The sequence below is a fragment of the Rhinoraja longicauda genome, chromosome 14 (assembly GCF_053455715.1).
Source record: "Rhinoraja longicauda isolate Sanriku21f chromosome 14, sRhiLon1.1, whole genome shotgun sequence".
Classification (NCBI taxonomy): domain Eukaryota; kingdom Metazoa; phylum Chordata; class Chondrichthyes; order Rajiformes; family Arhynchobatidae; genus Rhinoraja; species Rhinoraja longicauda.
In genome coordinates, this window is record NC_135966.1 from 51,676,378 (window position 1) to 51,693,540 (window position 17,163).

At 42.1% G+C, this 17,163-nt stretch overlaps 1 protein-coding gene across 5 annotated transcripts in view; it reads right to left on the reverse strand.

The window, feature by feature from the left end:
* Positions 1-17,163, reverse strand: part of LOC144600260 (slit homolog 3 protein-like) — a 595,019-nt gene that overhangs the window by 82,984 nt on the left and 494,872 nt on the right. For all 5 annotated transcript variants that reach the window (XM_078411831.1, XM_078411833.1, XM_078411834.1 and 2 more), the window contains 3 exons: positions 13,715-13,865; positions 12,355-12,429; positions 1,058-1,201 (listed from right to left, as the gene is read on the reverse strand). In XM_078411831.1, the coding sequence (XP_078267957.1) occupies positions 1,058-1,201; positions 12,355-12,429; positions 13,715-13,865 (370 nt within the window). The remainder of the gene's footprint in view (positions 1-1,057; positions 1,202-12,354; positions 12,430-13,714; positions 13,866-17,163) is intronic.

Genomic DNA, 17,163 nt, shown 5'->3' on the forward strand with positions numbered 1-17,163 from the left:
GGCAGCAATTCCACCGCTGCGCCACTGTGCCGCCCTATATTGCCCAAATGCACAGCCTCATGGAAGATTTTAGATTTGTGATTAAACATATTATTTAATATCGGACTTAATCAATGACTGAATTGATACAACTTTGCAGATTGAGGGCGATTTTTCATCCAGAGAGAATGAGAATGGTTTATATTTGCCCACACTCAGTTCTCAGCTTATTAAGTCAAATGTTATTAAAACATATAGACTTCTGACAACATTGGACGGACTGGATGCAGGGATGATGTTTCCTCTAACTGGGAAGCACAGAACTAGAATTCCCCATCTCAAGATACAGAGTAAAGACTTTGAGGATTGAGATAAGAGGAGGTTTCTTCTCTCAGAGGGCAGCGAACCTGTGGAATTCTCTGCATAGTCCAAGTTGCTAAATGTATTTAAGGAGACAGATATATTACTGGCCACATCAGGCATCAAGAAATATAGTGCTAAGATACAGCATCAGTCACGATAATGCGTAGTGGTGCAGCAGGGCTGAATGGACTATCTTATATGCTATGATTCATTTTTTCTATGCAACACCAAATGATGATCATTGTTAATTTTAGTTAAATAAACTAATTTTAGTTAATTGTGCACTGAAAATTCACTCTGAAAAAGGGTCTTGTTCCGAAAGGCCACCTGATCATGTTCTCCAGAGAAGGTATTTATTCACAAAATGCTGGAGTAACTCAGCAGGACAGGCAGCATCTCAGGAGGGAAGGAATGGGTGACGTTTCGGGTAGAGACCCTTCTTCAGACTGATGACGTTTCGGGTCGAGACCCTTCTTCAGACTGTTCTCCAGAGATGTTCTCCAGAGATGCTGCCTGACTCGCTGAGGTACTCCAGCACTTTGTGTCTTTTTTTTTCCCGAAAATCAAAAGTTAGCTTTCAGGGGACAAATTAAATTCAGAAATCAGATGAAGCAGGAAAAGGTTGGATTTTGATAAATGGAAGAGTTTCGCACTGACAGCTGATCTGATACTGAGCTCTCTGCGGGCACACAGGTTATCGATGTGGTGTACTTACAGTGTCTTGAGCCCAGAGAGACCAGAAAACATTCGGTTGTGGACCATTTCCAGTTCATTTCCAGTCAGCAGCAATTCCAAAACCCCTGATGCCCCTTCAAATGCTCCCTCTCGAATATCTCGGACCTTGTTGTTGCTCAGGTTTCTGATGAGAAATGATGAGAACATTAATTCCATAAAAAGGCCAACATTTCATCAGTATGCATAAATAACATTCTTTGCTCTCTACGAAAGCATTTTTGATAAAATCATGCAAAATAACTTGATTTTGTAATTAGTTTACAGTAAATTGGAAAATCAAGGAGTTTAATGAAAACAGCATTTAATAGTCGATGGAAAATGAACTAATCTATAACCACTCTTGAATTGCTAAAATGCTTTATTAATTGAAGTGTAGGCCATGTTGAGTTATAATTGTAATCACTTTATTAATGAGATGCGTGATACTGGGATCGAATGTGAGCAGTGTCTGGGAAGTTTGCAGTCTACTTTCCAAGCTATTTCAACCTTATCCCTACAGATGGAATTAAGTCTTCACTCTGCGATGGTTATTAACGTCCACTTTGCCCAGCCTCCCAGAGGAAGTTAATCCACAACACAAATCTGCTCATAATTCAGCACTAATTGGCCAATCCACCTCCAAACAGTTGCAAAGATGGATGGTGGGGGAAGTGGATACGTCACGTTGGAGTATTTTTCAAGCGTGTTACTGGGGCAATGTAAAAGGAGCTGTGAACTCTGTCTGACCCCCGGTATATTGGAACTGCCTTTGCTCAATACAGACAAGAATGCTGTCCGCCTTGGGACTTTCCCCTCTCTCTCTCTCTCTCTCTCTCTCTCTCTCTCTCTCTCTCTCTCTCTCTCTCTCTCTCTCTCTCTCTCTCTCTCTCTCATACACATCCATACACACCCAGAAACACATGTACAACGTGCACACACTTGTGTAAGGACTTGTGGAAATGTTTAAATAGAGACTGGCAACTATATCTTTTGACACACTTGGATATAATGATACTGGCACATGGTGATGTAGACCAAAGCACATGGGGGCATAAGGACATGGGATGTACAAAGAGTGCACATACAGACATTCATGGGTGTACTTTCTGCGTTCAATAGGTTCATGAAGAATGAATGCCAAAGTTGTGCAATAGGTGTGTTATAGGTGTGTTATGGAAAGTGGCAAGAGGAAATATACATGGCACACACATAATGTTGAAATGTTATTGCATTAAGTAATTTATCAACAGATCAAATGAGTGAAGATTGGATTAGAGCGAAGGCTTTGAAACAAGATGCCTGCTGTTATGGAGCCAAGAGCTTTCAGAGGCTTTCCAAATTAAAGTGCAGTATCGGAAAATCCATTTATAATCTACAAAAAAAGGTTGCTCCACATCGTCCCATCTACAAATCGGTGCTGTTCTGATATTCACTGTTCCAATGAACACTTTAATAATGATTGAGGCATTAACAATCTGCGGTGCCTTAGCGACACAGTGGAGTGTAAAGTTCTAATGGGCAGAGAGGTATTCATCCCACTGGCCAGTCTAAATGACCTGACTGTGGAAAGCATCATAGCTGGGACTGATGGTGTTCCCCGCCTGACACCTTCACAAGAGCACCTTTGCAAAGGTGGGAATGAAGGGGGCCTGAGACCATTGCAGTACAGCCAGCTGTCTCAGCACAAGCAAGGGGAAGCTCGTGGAACTGATGTGATACAGGGACATGGTTTAACCTAACATAGATAGGCTGATTACTATGATATACACCGATGAGCCAAAACATTATGACCACCTGCCTAATATGTCTTCGTTGCCCTCGCGCATCAATGAGCCTTGGGCGCCCAACACCCTGTCGCCGGTTTGTGGTTTGTCCCTCCTCGGACCACTGTCGGTAGGTACTCACCACTGCTGACTGGGAGCACCCCACAAGCCTTGCCATTTCAGAGATGCTCTGACCCAGGCGTCTGGCCATAACAATTCGGCCCTTGTCAAAGTCGCTCAGGTCTTTACTCCTGCCCATTTCTCCTGCATCCAACACATCAACTTCAAGAACTGACTGTTCACTTGCTGCCTAATATATCCCACCCCTTGGCAGGTGCCATTGTAACAAGATAATCAATGTAATTCACTTCACCTGTCAGTGGTCATAATGTTTTGGCTGATTGGTGTATATCTCCATGTAATTCCAGTAAAATTCAATCTGTAGGAATTGTGTGGAATCTATTATAACTTGGTATATAATAACAAAAGGGTACATCACGATTGGTGCAGGTAAATTTCAATTTCAAGTTCCCCTCTCCCCTAGCACGGGAATAGAAACGAGGTGTCTCCATTTTCAATTCCATATTTGTCCTGTCAAGTTGAAACTGAGATTTATGGTGCTTGGTTTCCTCAGACAGAAACCTCATGTGCCAGTTACAGTGCAGTGAAGGTTTTTAATGTTTTAACAAGTGAGGAGGCATTTGTTCTCAGGTACCAGTGCTGTGGGCGCACTGCTCAGTATAAGGAGCACGTGTCACATAGTTAACACGGTATGTCAACCATTTCACAGACACACAAAGCCCATGGATTTATCCTTCTCTCCATACTCATCCGTGGAAATGACCACAAATGGGTGACCCATTAAGGTACTGTGCTCATCACTATAATGGTGGACTAGCATTAACAACAGAATGTGTGGCAATAGACAATCGTTGATCTGTGTGCTTGCAATGTGTTGACCTCCTGCCTCATCGAGCATGGGTGTAAAATAGCAGCAGAACAAGAAAGGAAAATGAGGGAAAGGTTTAACAAAACAATGTTCTGAACAAAGGATCTGAGGGATACAAAAAAATCTATTTTATGTAAACTGTGATCTGGAACTCTACTTGGATTATTGAAGCAGTAAAGTTATTCAGGTTTTGTACAGATACTTAGATGGCACATTGGCACAGCTGGTAGAGTTGATGCCTCAGAGCGCCAAAGACTCTGATTCAATCTTGATCCCAGGGTGCTGTCTGTGTGGACTTTGTGACCGCGTGGGTTTCATCTGGGTCTCTGATTTCCTCCCACAAAGATGTGCGGGTTTGTCGGATAATTGGCCACTGTAAACATTCCCTAGAGTGTTGGGAGTGGACGGTGAGGTGGGATAACCTAGAACTAGTGGGGGCGGGTGATCGATAGTCAGTGTGGATTCACTGGACCGATGGGCTTGTTTTCATGCGGTATCTGTAAAACTAAAACTACTCTTGGAAATTGGATTTGATCTATTGTGAGAACTGAGGGTCTGAATGGCACTTCTGTGCTATAATATTTGACTCTGGCTGATATTTTTAGTTGACTCCTTTGGTCATTGTGTTGTCTGAGCAATACAAGGGTCCATGATCAACGAGGAGAGTGAATTGGCTCCACAATCAGCAAGCACTGCCTGCAACATTAAAACCTGGCTCAACAAAAACAGAAAACTGTGGTGTTGTGAATGAACAGTGAAATCAGAATCTTGGCTCCAATTTGATTTGTACTTTCAGGCCTTTCCCGTCTCCAAAGAAATCTAATAAGCTCCCTTGATAGCAGCTTTTGTAAGGCCTGTTTAATTTCTCCAGGTGCAGGTTCTAAACTTAGTGTGAAATTAGAACTTCCTTCTTTCTTCATCTGAAGGACGGAACCAAACTTTCCAAACTGCACCTGGGAAAGTTAAGTAGGCAACTGAGTGATTAAGCCCTGGAGTGACAGGATAAGCCTTTCCCCTTTTTCCACTGAGGTCATGGCTTAAACTGTTTATGTTTCATTGGCATTTGTATGCCAACGGAGGACGAAGCAGAAAAGGCAGGGTGAGCAAAGAAGCAACAAAGACAACAGGAGATCGTGAGGCAGAGCATAGACAAATGGCAGCTGAAACCAGGGTGTAGCAGCGCCAAGGCAAGATCAACATCAGCTGCTAAAGATCGACAGAAAACAAAATGGGAGTTGTCGTGTGGCTGCAGGAATGTTCCAGGCATGATATGACAGGCTCATTAGGAAGTATAGAGCGTGGTGAGAGGAACATGATGGGGGACTCACTCCCTGGACTCACACTCTCCAGCCTCCAGCAGCTGAAACAAGCCTGATCATGGAGGGGAGGCGGGGGGGGAGATATAAATATTGCAAAGAACATAACTTAACATATTTACTTGGCATTGTCAAGTGGTGATCCATTCTATGTAGGAAGCCTTGTTCTGCCTTTGGTTGGCCCTGATGATTGATTTCCAGAGCTTTAATTCCCAGCTCTTTCCTATGTACCTAACATTCTTCAATGTCACTCTCTTACTAGTCACTCTGAAGAAAGGCATCTTGTGAATCATCCTAGATGTTATTTTTTTCATCTCTCGTGCTGCTGCCAGATTCAAGACATTTACATTTTCTCAGAATCCTGGCAAACATTTTTTGAAGTTGATAGCAAATTGAACTGGGTGGGGCAGATAGTGGTGATGGTATCTGGTTGCACATACTGTACATAGACTTGGTGGTATCTGGTTGCACATACTGTACATAGACTTGGTGGTATCTGGTTGCACATACTGTACATAGTCTGGGTGTAAAACACTCATTGACCAGTAAGTGCCTTTTGAGTAAAATGGGTGAAATTATATTTTCACATTATTTTCCATATTACCTTACACCATCAAAGGAGGCCATTTAGTCCATTGTGTCTAAGCTGACCCTAAAGGCAATCCCATCAGTACCATACCCCCATTTGATTTCCTGTAATATATTCTTTCTCATATTTCCTCTGATTCTTCAGCCAACGGGCGGCACGGTGGCACAGTGGTAGAGTTGCTGCCTTACAGCGCCAGAGAACCAGGTTTGATCCTGACTACAGGTGCTGTCGGTATGGAGTTTGTACGTTCTCCCTGTGACATATTTGAGGTTTCTCCGGGAGCTCCGGTTTCCTGCCACACTCCAAAGATGTGCAGGTTTGTCGGTCAATTGGCTTTTTTAAATTGTAAATTGTCCCTGGTGAGTATAGGATAGTGTCAGTGTGCGGGGATTGCTGGATGGGGCGGACTTGGTGGGTCAAAGGGACTGTTTCCGCACTGTATCTCCAAACTAAACTAATATTGGGGCAATTTTCCCAATTTTCCTGCATAGGATCCAATTAATCTACCAGCACTTGTTCGAGAAGCAGGAGGAAAGCGAAGCATTGGGGGTAGAGGGGTTGTGAATGCAGTCAAAGGCAGGACACGTAAAACACCAGACGGATGTCAACAGAGGTCAGGATTGAACATGAGCTGCTGGAACAGTGAGACAGCAACATCATGTACTACATTACTGTTCTTGCCATCAGGAGGGAAATAAATTGAGATTCTTTGTCACATATGCAGTGCTGACAGAGAATGACACACACTGCAGTGCTGTCACATATGCAGTGCTGAGAGAGAATGACACACACTGCTGGCATGCTTATTAACTAGCAGGTGGACTGTTCCCCATTTTACATCCACACCACTGGCTGTAAGGCTCCCCAAGGATCATAAAGACGGGGCAGATTAGCACACAATGGTTGGATTCTGATATGTGTGCATTGTTAACATCCATTTGATCAGCATTTTCCTTCCTCATGCCTTCTAGAAGTCCATTCCTGCTGAAGTATATTCCAAGGGCACTCCACTAATACATTGGCCTTCATCTGTAATCTAAAGACTTTGGACAATTGATTCAACCAGCCGCAAGAGCCACAGTGTCCACATGTGTACATTTTCCAGTAGGCTTCTCTGCCTGGCCATGAAAAGCATTGCTGGGCATTAAACTTGAATAGCTGATCTCTATTAGAAACATAGAAACATAGGAGGAGGCCATTTGGCCCTTCGAGCCAGCACCACCATTCATTCTTATTATGGCTGATCATCCACAATCAGTAACCAGTGCCTGCCTTCTCCCCATAACCCTTGATTCCACTAGCCCCTAGAGCTCTATCTAACTCTCCTTTAAAATCAACCAGTGAATTGGCCTCCACTGCCTTCTGTGGCAGAGAATTCCACAAATTCACAACTCTCTGGGTGAAAAAGTTTCTTCTCACCTCAGTTTTAAATGGCCTCTCCTTTATTCTGAGACTGTGGCCCCTGGTTCTGGACTCCCCGAACATTGGGAACATTTTTCCTGCATATAGTTTATCCAGTCCTTTTATAATTTTATACGATATATTATATGATAGAGACAGTCAACATGGATTTGTGCCTGGAAGGTCATGTTTGACTAATCTTCTTGAATTTTTTGAAGAGGTTACCAGGGAAATTGATAAGGGCAAGGCTATGGATGTTGTCTATATGGACTTCAGTAAGGCATTTGACAAGGTTCCACATGGAAGGTTGATTAAGAAGGTTAAATCATTGGGTATTAATAGTGAGGTTGCAAGGTGGATTTAACAATGGCTGAATGGGAGATACCAGAGGGTAATGGTTGACAACTGTATGTCAGGTTGGAGGCCAGTGTCTAGTGGAGTACCCCAAGGATCTGTGTTGGGTCCACTGTTGTTTGTCATTTACATTAATGGTCTGGATGAAGGTGTGGCAAATTGGATTAGTAAGTATGCAGATGATACTAAGATAGGTGGTGTAGTTAATAATGAAGTGGATTTTCAAAGTCTACAGAGAGACTTGGGCCTTTTGGAAGGGTGGGCTGAAAGATGGCAGATGGAGTTTAATGCTGATAAGTGTGAGGTGCTGCATTTTGGTAGGACAAATCAAAATAGGACGTACAGGGTAAATGGTAGGGAATTGAGGAATGCAGTGGAACAGAGGGATCTGGGAATAATTGTGCATTGTTCCCTGAAGGTGGAATCTCATGTGGATAGGGTGGTGAAGAAGGCGTTTGGTATGCTTGCCTTTATAAATCAGAGCATCGAATATAGAAGTTGGGATGTAATGTTAAAATTGTACAGGGCATTGGTGAGGCCGAATCTGGAGTATGGTGTGCAGTTCTGGTCGCCAAATTATAGGAAGGATGTCGACAAAATGGAGAGGGTACAGAGGAGATTTACTAGAATGTTGCCTGGGTTTCAGCACTTAAGCTACAGGGAGAGGTTGAACAGGTTGGGTCTTTATTCTTTGGAGCGTAGAAGGTTGAGGGGGGACTTGATAGAGGTTTTTAAAATTTTAAGAGGGACGGACAGAGTTGACGTGGGTAGGCTTTTCCCTTTGAGAGTGGGGAAGATTCCAACAAGGGGACATAACTTCAGAATTAAGGGACAAAAGTTTAGGGGTAACATGAGGGGTAACTTCTTTACTCAGAGGGTGGTGGCTGTGTGGAATGAGCTTCCGGTGGAAGTGGTGGAGGCAGGCTCGATTTTATTATTTAAGAGTAAATTGGATAGGTATATGGATGGGAGGGGATTGGAGGGTTATGGTCTGAGAGCAGGTAGATGAGACTAGGTCAGAGAAAGTGGTCGGCGTGGACTGGTTGGGCCGAACGGGCCTGTTTCCGTGTTTTAATTGTTATATGGTTATATAGTTATATGGATATAATGAATAGTATTGTATTGAGATAGTCAGCCAGTGAAACAGTGGGATACTTGATGTTAACCAGCAATAACTATTTAAAATATCTTTACCTGTTTGGATATCAGGCAATCCAGATTTTGACTCGAGAGAAATATCATCTGCTCAGGGGAAGTTCAATCAACAGGGATACATATCTCACTTGGTTTCATCAGTACTGACGCAGGTCAATGCAAAACACAACATGGTAACAACAATTGCAGGAACATTGTTCCCACGTTTCTGCCTTCCCTGTGATAGATAGTCTGACCCCATGTCCCCACCTTCCCAATAGTCCCCCTTCACTCCGTCTCTCCACCACTGCTGCCTTCAGGCAAAGTGAAAGAATTTTCACTGAGGACAGTGAGGAGATATCTATTCAATGCCCTGCTATTCTACTGCAACTACAGAAGGTTATGACCTTCAACTCATATTTGGACGCACAATCAGGTCTTAAGATATTCAGTTTGTTGGAGTTCTGGAATTGGACCTCGTTGGGATGCAGTATTACTCAGTATAATTTTCAGGAATGCCACGATATGACTGAAGAGTATCCTGACAGAATCTCTGGATACATTTTTTGATATATCCAGTCAGCACGGGCTTAAGGAAGATGATTGCCACCCTTGAAGCAGCCAGCCTTCAGGTGGGGACTTTTGCAAACCTTTTTTTTTTGGATTCAGTTACTGATCATCAACCACAATGGCCTTTCTCAGGTCCAGAGAAGCCTTTGGAGTTCAGGTGACAACTCTAGATTCAAAGAACGTCTAAGGAGCAAGACTGAGCCTGAGTGACATTGAGCACAGATCTGAACCATGATATACAGAAACGTTACCATCATACAAGGCAGGACATATTTGATAAGTGTTGAACTGCTCTGACATCTTGGTTTTGCAGTAGGATTGGACTTTCCTGCGTCATTGTTGAGTATTTTAAGCTCAGAAAGAATCATTAACAATTGACAATGATGGGTTAATATTCAGCCATTTTGTCAGCTCCTAGGATTCTGAATCCCTCCGTATGTAGTACAGAAGAATTAATTGTTTCATTTACATCAAGATCAGATTGTGTTGTAAAGGAAGTTGGTGCATTGATTCAATTGGCATTCTTCATTTAAACTTAATCTAATCACTCTTTTATTGAGAAAGATTTACATATTTGATAAGATTTGCAAAATATTCAAGCCCAGATGATCTTGATGTCCAAAACATTAGTAGTGTCTGTTTAAAGTAGTGGATTACTTGTACTTACAGTGGTAAGGTTGTTTGTCAACCTTTATATCAAACAAGTTACAGACTGGCAGCTATATCATTTAAGTGATCAAGAACAGCAAGTAAAAGCATCATAAAAATTTTAAAGCGTGTTTTGAACTGAGAATGGAACCTGCCTGATGATATAAAAAGAAACTGAAGATGATACTATTTGAATTTTTTAATTGCAAATTAATTTGAATTTAATCAGATATCAGTCTGTCAAATTATAACTGATGCATCAATAACGTGCTCATACTTTCTTTATAATAATAATAATAATAATGTGTTTTATTTATATAGCACTTTTCATATACTCAAAGACGCTTTACAGAGATTTAGAGAACATAGGGAAATTAATAAATAGATAAATAAGTATTTGCCAACTGACATGGTTCTTGTCTATTTATTTGCAATTGTTGCAAATGGACAATAAACTGGCCAATGTTACTAATGGATAAAAATGACAGAAGATCAATGAAGCTATTTGACCAAAATAATTGTGTGTGACAGGGAGCCAGAGTACATCCATAAATGTAAGAGTTTTCATTGCCAAACAACAAAAAAACCATGACAACTCGTGAAGCAAAGGATCACATGAGATTAAAAGAAAAGAAAGCAGCTCACAATCCACAATAACTTCGATCCCAGCATCTGGCAGACATTAAAAAAGCAACAACAAAAGATTGTCAAACTGACAGCAAGAGCAGAAAGAAACTTGCAAAGATATGAAACCAAAACAAGATTACAAAATGAAAGGAAAGATAGTCGGGAGCAATGAAAACTGACGATATTGATGTTGCCCTTGGAAGTAATAGTGAGTATTTGAAATTAATGTTTATGGAAAAGACGGATATACAAGCTGCCATTAACCCCAAAGAAATGTATATTGAAACACTTCATTTCACAAAAGCAAAGTAATCATTTTGAAGAGAATACTGGAAATACATTTTCAGAGCCAAATAATTTCTGTCTAAGGATTTCAACAAAGTGAATTAGAACACATGGCCTGACCATCATCTTAAAATTCTTAATTTCAAGCTGGCTTGGAATCCCTTTCTCTAGACTACACTCCACTAATTAAGAAAGATGAGAAAGGGAAACTAGGAAATTATGGACTAGTTAATCTAACATATGTGGCTGGGAAATGACCAGAGCCTATAATAAAGGTAATGGAGGCCTGTAGCATCCTAAAACCTGCAGACTGGTGAGACAGACCGGGTTGCATAGATTTGATTTAGTATTTTGAAGATGTGATTAAAATAGGGAATGTTGACTAAAAACAATTGCCTTTCACATTGATATCCAGAAGGCATTTTTTTATGGGAGCTTAACCTGAAGCTCATGGAATTGAAGGCAAATGATTGAGTTGGTTAGCAAACTATTAAGCAGCAGGATTCAGTGAGTTGGAGTAGTAGGCAGGCACTCTCAATGGCAGGATGTGACTAATCATTTACCCATCCTATACATAACCGTTAAATGATAATATGGATATCCAAGCTCACCAAAGACAGCCATGAAAGGAATCTCATTGGAGGTACAATACCAAAAGAAGACATCAACAGATCAAGAGAATGGACAATATTTGTAACAATAATATTTCATTGTAGACATTCACTTTGATCCTAAAGTAAAATGGAATAAAGTACCTTCTAAAAGTAGAGAAAACTAGGAATAGCAGCTACCTAAAAAAAGATTGTGCTCCATGTGCAGAGATTATTAAACAATCATGGAAACATTCAGAATATATTCAAAAGGACTGAAGGATGAGACACCCAGCAGGAAGTGATGCGACAGATTATCTAAAGTCAAGGTTACTCTAAACTGCATTTCCATAAGCAGTTCTAGTCACCAGATCTATCAGTCTCCATAGATTTACTGGAATGATAACTGGACTCCAAGTGTAAACTACAATGGGGCAAATTTTTCACACAAAGGGTGGTGGGCATATGGAATGAGCTACTGGAGGAGGTAGTTGAGGCAGGTACTATCACAACATTTAAAAGACATTTGGACAGGTACATGAATAGGAAAGGTTTAGATGGATTTGTGGCAAATGCAGGCCTGTGGGATTATTGTAGTTGGGGCATTTTAGTCGGAGTGGGCAAGGTGGGCCTAGGGGCCTGTTTCCATGTTGTATGACTCAATGACTCTATCACTTGCGGTCAGTTAAAAAATACAAATGTTAAAAAATGAATTGACTATCTAGCTTATCTACGCCCCTCATAATCACATAAACATCTGTAAGGCCACTCCTCAGTCTCCTACATTCTATTGAGAATAAACCCAGCTTATCCATTCTCTCTTAATAAGTACAGCCTTCCATTTCAGGCAATATCCTAGTGGGTCTCATTTGTACTACCTCTATTCCTACCATGTTCTTCCAGCAATGTGGTGACTAGAGATGTATACAATATTGCAAGATTTGGAATATGTTATTCAGGAGTGCCTCTTTATCATTTATTCATTATCATTTACAACTGCATGTCAACATCTGATCCCCTAATGTGCTCTTGTGGGAAACTTGTGACTGATGCATTCATTTGATACACTTACATTTTACGGAGATTGGGGAGTTTCTTGAAGATGCCTGTTGCTTCCAGGATGGCCAATTCATTGTCATTCAATCGCCTAGACCAATCAAAGAGACAGATAAATATGACTTGCCAAAGAATTGTGGAACATCACCAACAGAGAGATGAACTACTGAGAAGGTTGAGATCAAATGTTAAGGTATAATTGGTAAAATATATCAGTTGCACGTTTATCCTTTGCACAAGAAAACTTTACCAAAAGTCGATTTGGTTTCATCCACATTGTTTGGTCCAAGTGTTGGACCTACTAGTTCAAATCATTTCCATTCTTCATCATCGTTGACTGATTGGTAGCCATTTAATCCCTGCGGAATTTGCAAACTGCCCCATTTCCTTTTCAATGAATCTGCATTCACTCTGACGTGTTCGGACTCCTCAATAATTTGAGCAGATATTTACATGGTGAAGTTGAATCAGAATGGACAAACAGCAAGAACGAATGAGTTGCTGAGAGGGGTTTGATCTTACCAACCCAGTCTCAAACCAATTACTGCTCTCGAATGTAGAAACAAGGAACTGCAGATGCCATTTTACAACAAAAAAAGACGCAAATTACTGGAGTAACTCAACAAGTCAGGGAGCATCTCTGGAAAACATGGATATGTGACGTTTCGGGTCGGGAACCTTCTTCAGACTGACTGTGATGGCGGAGAAGGAGGAATAAAGCTGGAAGAGAGGAGGGGCAGGACAAAGCCTGGCAAGTAATCGGTCGATGCAGGTGAGGAGGGTTTCGATGGACAAATCGTTGGACAAAGGCCAGAGATGAAAAGGCCTTGGTCAATTTGCATACCCCCTGGATAAAGACAGTTTTATGAATTCAAACATGATCCACTTTGTAACAAAATGTCCTGCCAAGGTTTGTTCACAAAATTAATATCTACTTGAACAGTTCATTTCGACAAAATTAAATCCTGGTCTTCAGGGAAGGATGGAGCAAATACTAGAGGTAATTAGAAAGCTAACATTTATGAGCGGTGGGAAAAGAAAATGGGATTGGAAGCAAAAATAATTGTTGATTTTCCCCTCTCTAAACAATGGGCATGAAGATAACAGTTGCATTTCTCAGTAACGTCTGGTTACCATCATTTAGCTGATACTGCTCTTGGCTCACAAGGTCCGATACCTGTAATGTTTCAATTTACAGTGATTTACATCCATTTCAATTCTGTCCCCCAAACCAATAAGATTTCAAGTCATAATTCATTTCTATCTATACCGACGGCACGTGGCAACACATTAAAGTTCTTGCTTGGTTGAGAGGGTGAAGGTTCTTTAACTGTGTTATCGAGGGGTGGAGGGGACGCTTTGATAGCTAGACTCACAGTTCAGTGGTGTACTCCGGGAGATGACTGGGGATTCTGTAGAGCTTCTGATTGGAGCAGTCCACAACAGTGCCCTCACAGCGGCATTTCTCAGGGCAAACCAGGTCCATGAAGCAGTCACTACTCAGCTTGGTTCGGTAGTCCTCTGAGCCTGTGTACAAAAGCCATCGAAACCATTAACTAAAACTAAACATAATTAGCAGTATTATTGATAATGTTTCTCATTTCTACCTGAATTTGACTTGCAAGAGCCTTCATATATTTGTCTTATGTGTAAACACGTCTAAAAGACAGGCACCTAGATTGGCCAGCTGCATAATGTGGCAGATCACTAATATGTTGTCAGATGGAACTTGAAGAGCATCTGTCCTTCACTGGCCACATGGTGACTTTGTAAAGGCATGTGAACCCACATAACAAACAGGTGAAGAATCACAGCTCTACACCGATGAGCCAAAACATTATGACCACTTGCCTAATATGCAGTTGGTCCTCCGTGTGCCAAAACAGCACTGACCCGCCGAGGCATGGACTCTACAAGACCCCTGAAGGTGTCCTGTGGTATCTGGCACCAAAACAATAGCAGCAGATCCTTTAGCAGCACCCCACTAGCCTTGCCGTTTCAGAGATGCTCTGACCCAGTCGTCTGGCCAAAACTATTTGGCCCTTGTCAAAGTCGCTCAGATCTTTACTCCTGCCCATTTCTCCTGCATCCAACACATCAACTTCAAGAACTGACTGTTCACTTGCTGCCTAATATATCACACCCCCTGACAGGTGCCTTTGTAACAAGATAACCAATGTTATTCACTTCACCTGTCAGTGGTCATAATGTTTTGGTTCATCGGTGTATGCAGCCTGCACCATGATTCGTCCCAGTTCAACTGTGCTGTCTCTGCACTGAACTTAATGCTTAGCTGAAGAAGAGGAATTGGCTGTGACATTCCTGCAGATGACCCTGCATGTATCCTGGTAGCTGAGTATAACATGGCATTGAGAACAAGTGTCCACTTACTTTAGTTTACCTTATAGATACAGCATGGCGACAGGCCCTTTGGCCCACCGAGCCAATTCCTAACATCAATTGCCCATTTACACTAGTTCTATGTTATCCCACTTTCTCATCTACTCCCTGCACACGAGGGGGCAATTTACAGAGGCAAATTAACCTATAAACCCACATGTCTTTGGAATGTGGGAGGAAACCTGAGCACCCAGAAGAAACCCACGTGGTCACAGGGAGAATGCGCAAACTCCACCCAGACACCAAGGTCAGGATGGAACCTGGGTTGCTGGCACTGCGAGGCAGGAGCTTTACCAGCTGTACCGCCCGAAAAATATCATTCAACATTCTTGAAAAGGCAATTTGGTCTCCTCAGCATTGTCTTAGTTCATGTTGTGAACATAATGGCTCTGGATATTTTTACATCTGATACTTGCACTCTCATGATCTTGATTCAGCTTAAATGTCAGAATGATTAAGAAATGGGATCTGGCCTTCCTGTGATTTGTTCGCAGCCTGGTCCCTCCTGCTCTTGCCTGGTTGAACTATATACCACAGAGGAGAGCCATGGCTAGGATTCTCAACGAGCCGTTCAATGATTAAGAGTTCAAATCTCATCTCAATGGAGAATTGCAGGACAGACCACTCTGTTAAATGAGTATTCCACCCCTGAATTCAACATCTGCTTACCCCATCACCAATTCACAGTGGCTGCAGAAAGTACCGACTGCAGACTGTCACTTTGACAGCACTTTCCTGCCCTGCGATCCTCGAGCATTGAACATTAGCAAGGCCTGCTTACATCTGTTTATTGCTTCTGTGAAATCCTTCTCGAACGTGGCTGCACTCAGAGATATGCCTTCCTTCCATGTCAGATACATGCATGATGTTCTTAACTAACTAGTCCACGACATTCAACGGAACATAGACCCACAATCGCCACAGAACGGGGTCAGGCAAAATTATGACAACACGCTAGTCACTCTTACTGCACATCGTTTCCATCAAACATGCAGCCCTGGGGTGAGTCGACCTACTGCTCAACCTTAGGTAGTATAAGAAAATAACTGCAGATGCTGGTACAAATCGAAGGTATTTATTCACAAAATGCTGGAGTAACTCAGCAGGTCAGGCAGCATCTCAGGAGAGAAGGAATGGGTGACGTTTCGGGTCGAGACCCTTCTTCAGACTGAAGAAGGGTCTCGACCCGAAACGTCACCCATTCCTTCTCTCCTGAGATGCTGCCTGACCTGCTGAGTTATTCCAGCATTTTGTGAATAAATACTGTTCAACCTTCATCCTTGTCTCTGTAATCTCAATTACTGATTCACAATACACAGATGATGCGTGCACATGCGGCACCTTGGAGGTCAAGTTCCAAATTATCCTTGAGTGTTTCCCTGAAAATTTTGAGATGGTAGGCCTCACACTGAAGATCCTCAAAATAAAGGCTCTCTCCCCATCTGCCCCTTCATCATGACATCTCCTGGATAATCAAGATCCACAAAGTGGCTGCAGAAAACATGGCTTGTAAAATGAATGACCACCGAGAGGATTTTGGCAGGAGAGCAGAAACATTTAATGCCAATTTACAGGGACTCTGGTGAGAATGTATCTGGAACATTATGCATTGATCTAATCTGTTTTTATCAACAATACACGTGCAGTTGGAGAAATCTGCAGGTGTATAGGGCCCTGGTAAGACCACATCTGGAGTATTGTGTACAGTTTTGGTCTCCTAATTTGAGGAAATACATCTTTGTATTTGAGGCAGTGCAACGTAGGTTCACCAGATTGATCCCTGGGATGGTGGGACTATCATATGAGGAAAGATTGAAAAGATCAGGCTTGTATTCACTGGAGTTTAGAAAGATGAGAGGGGATCTTATAGAGACATAGAAAATTATAAAAGACTGGACAAGCTAGATGCAGGAAAAATGTTCCCAATGTTGGGGGAGTCCAGAACCAAGGGCCACAGTCTTAGAATAAAGGGGAGGTCATTTAAAACTGAGGTGAGAAGGAACTTTTTCACCCAGAGAGTTGTGAATTTGTGGAATTCTCTGCCACAGAGGGCAGTGGAGGCCAAATCACTGGATGGATTTAAGAGAGAGTTAGATAGAGCTCTGGGGGGTAGTGGAATCAAGCGATATGGGGAGAAGTTGGGCACAAGTTACTGATTGTGGATGATCAGCCACGATCACAATGAATGGCGGTGCTGGCTCAAGGGGGGCCGAATGGCCTCCTCCTGCACCTATTTTCTATGTTTCTATGTTTCTAAATGCAAGAAAAGTTTACAGATTGCTTTCTGGGAAGAGACAGTTTAAACAGAAATGGTATATATTCCCTGGAATTTAGTAGAGTAAGAGGTGACCTCACTGACCTATATGTGGGTATGGTTTTCCCCAGCTGGGATGTCACAGAGTCACATCGTCTTAGAGTCATAGAG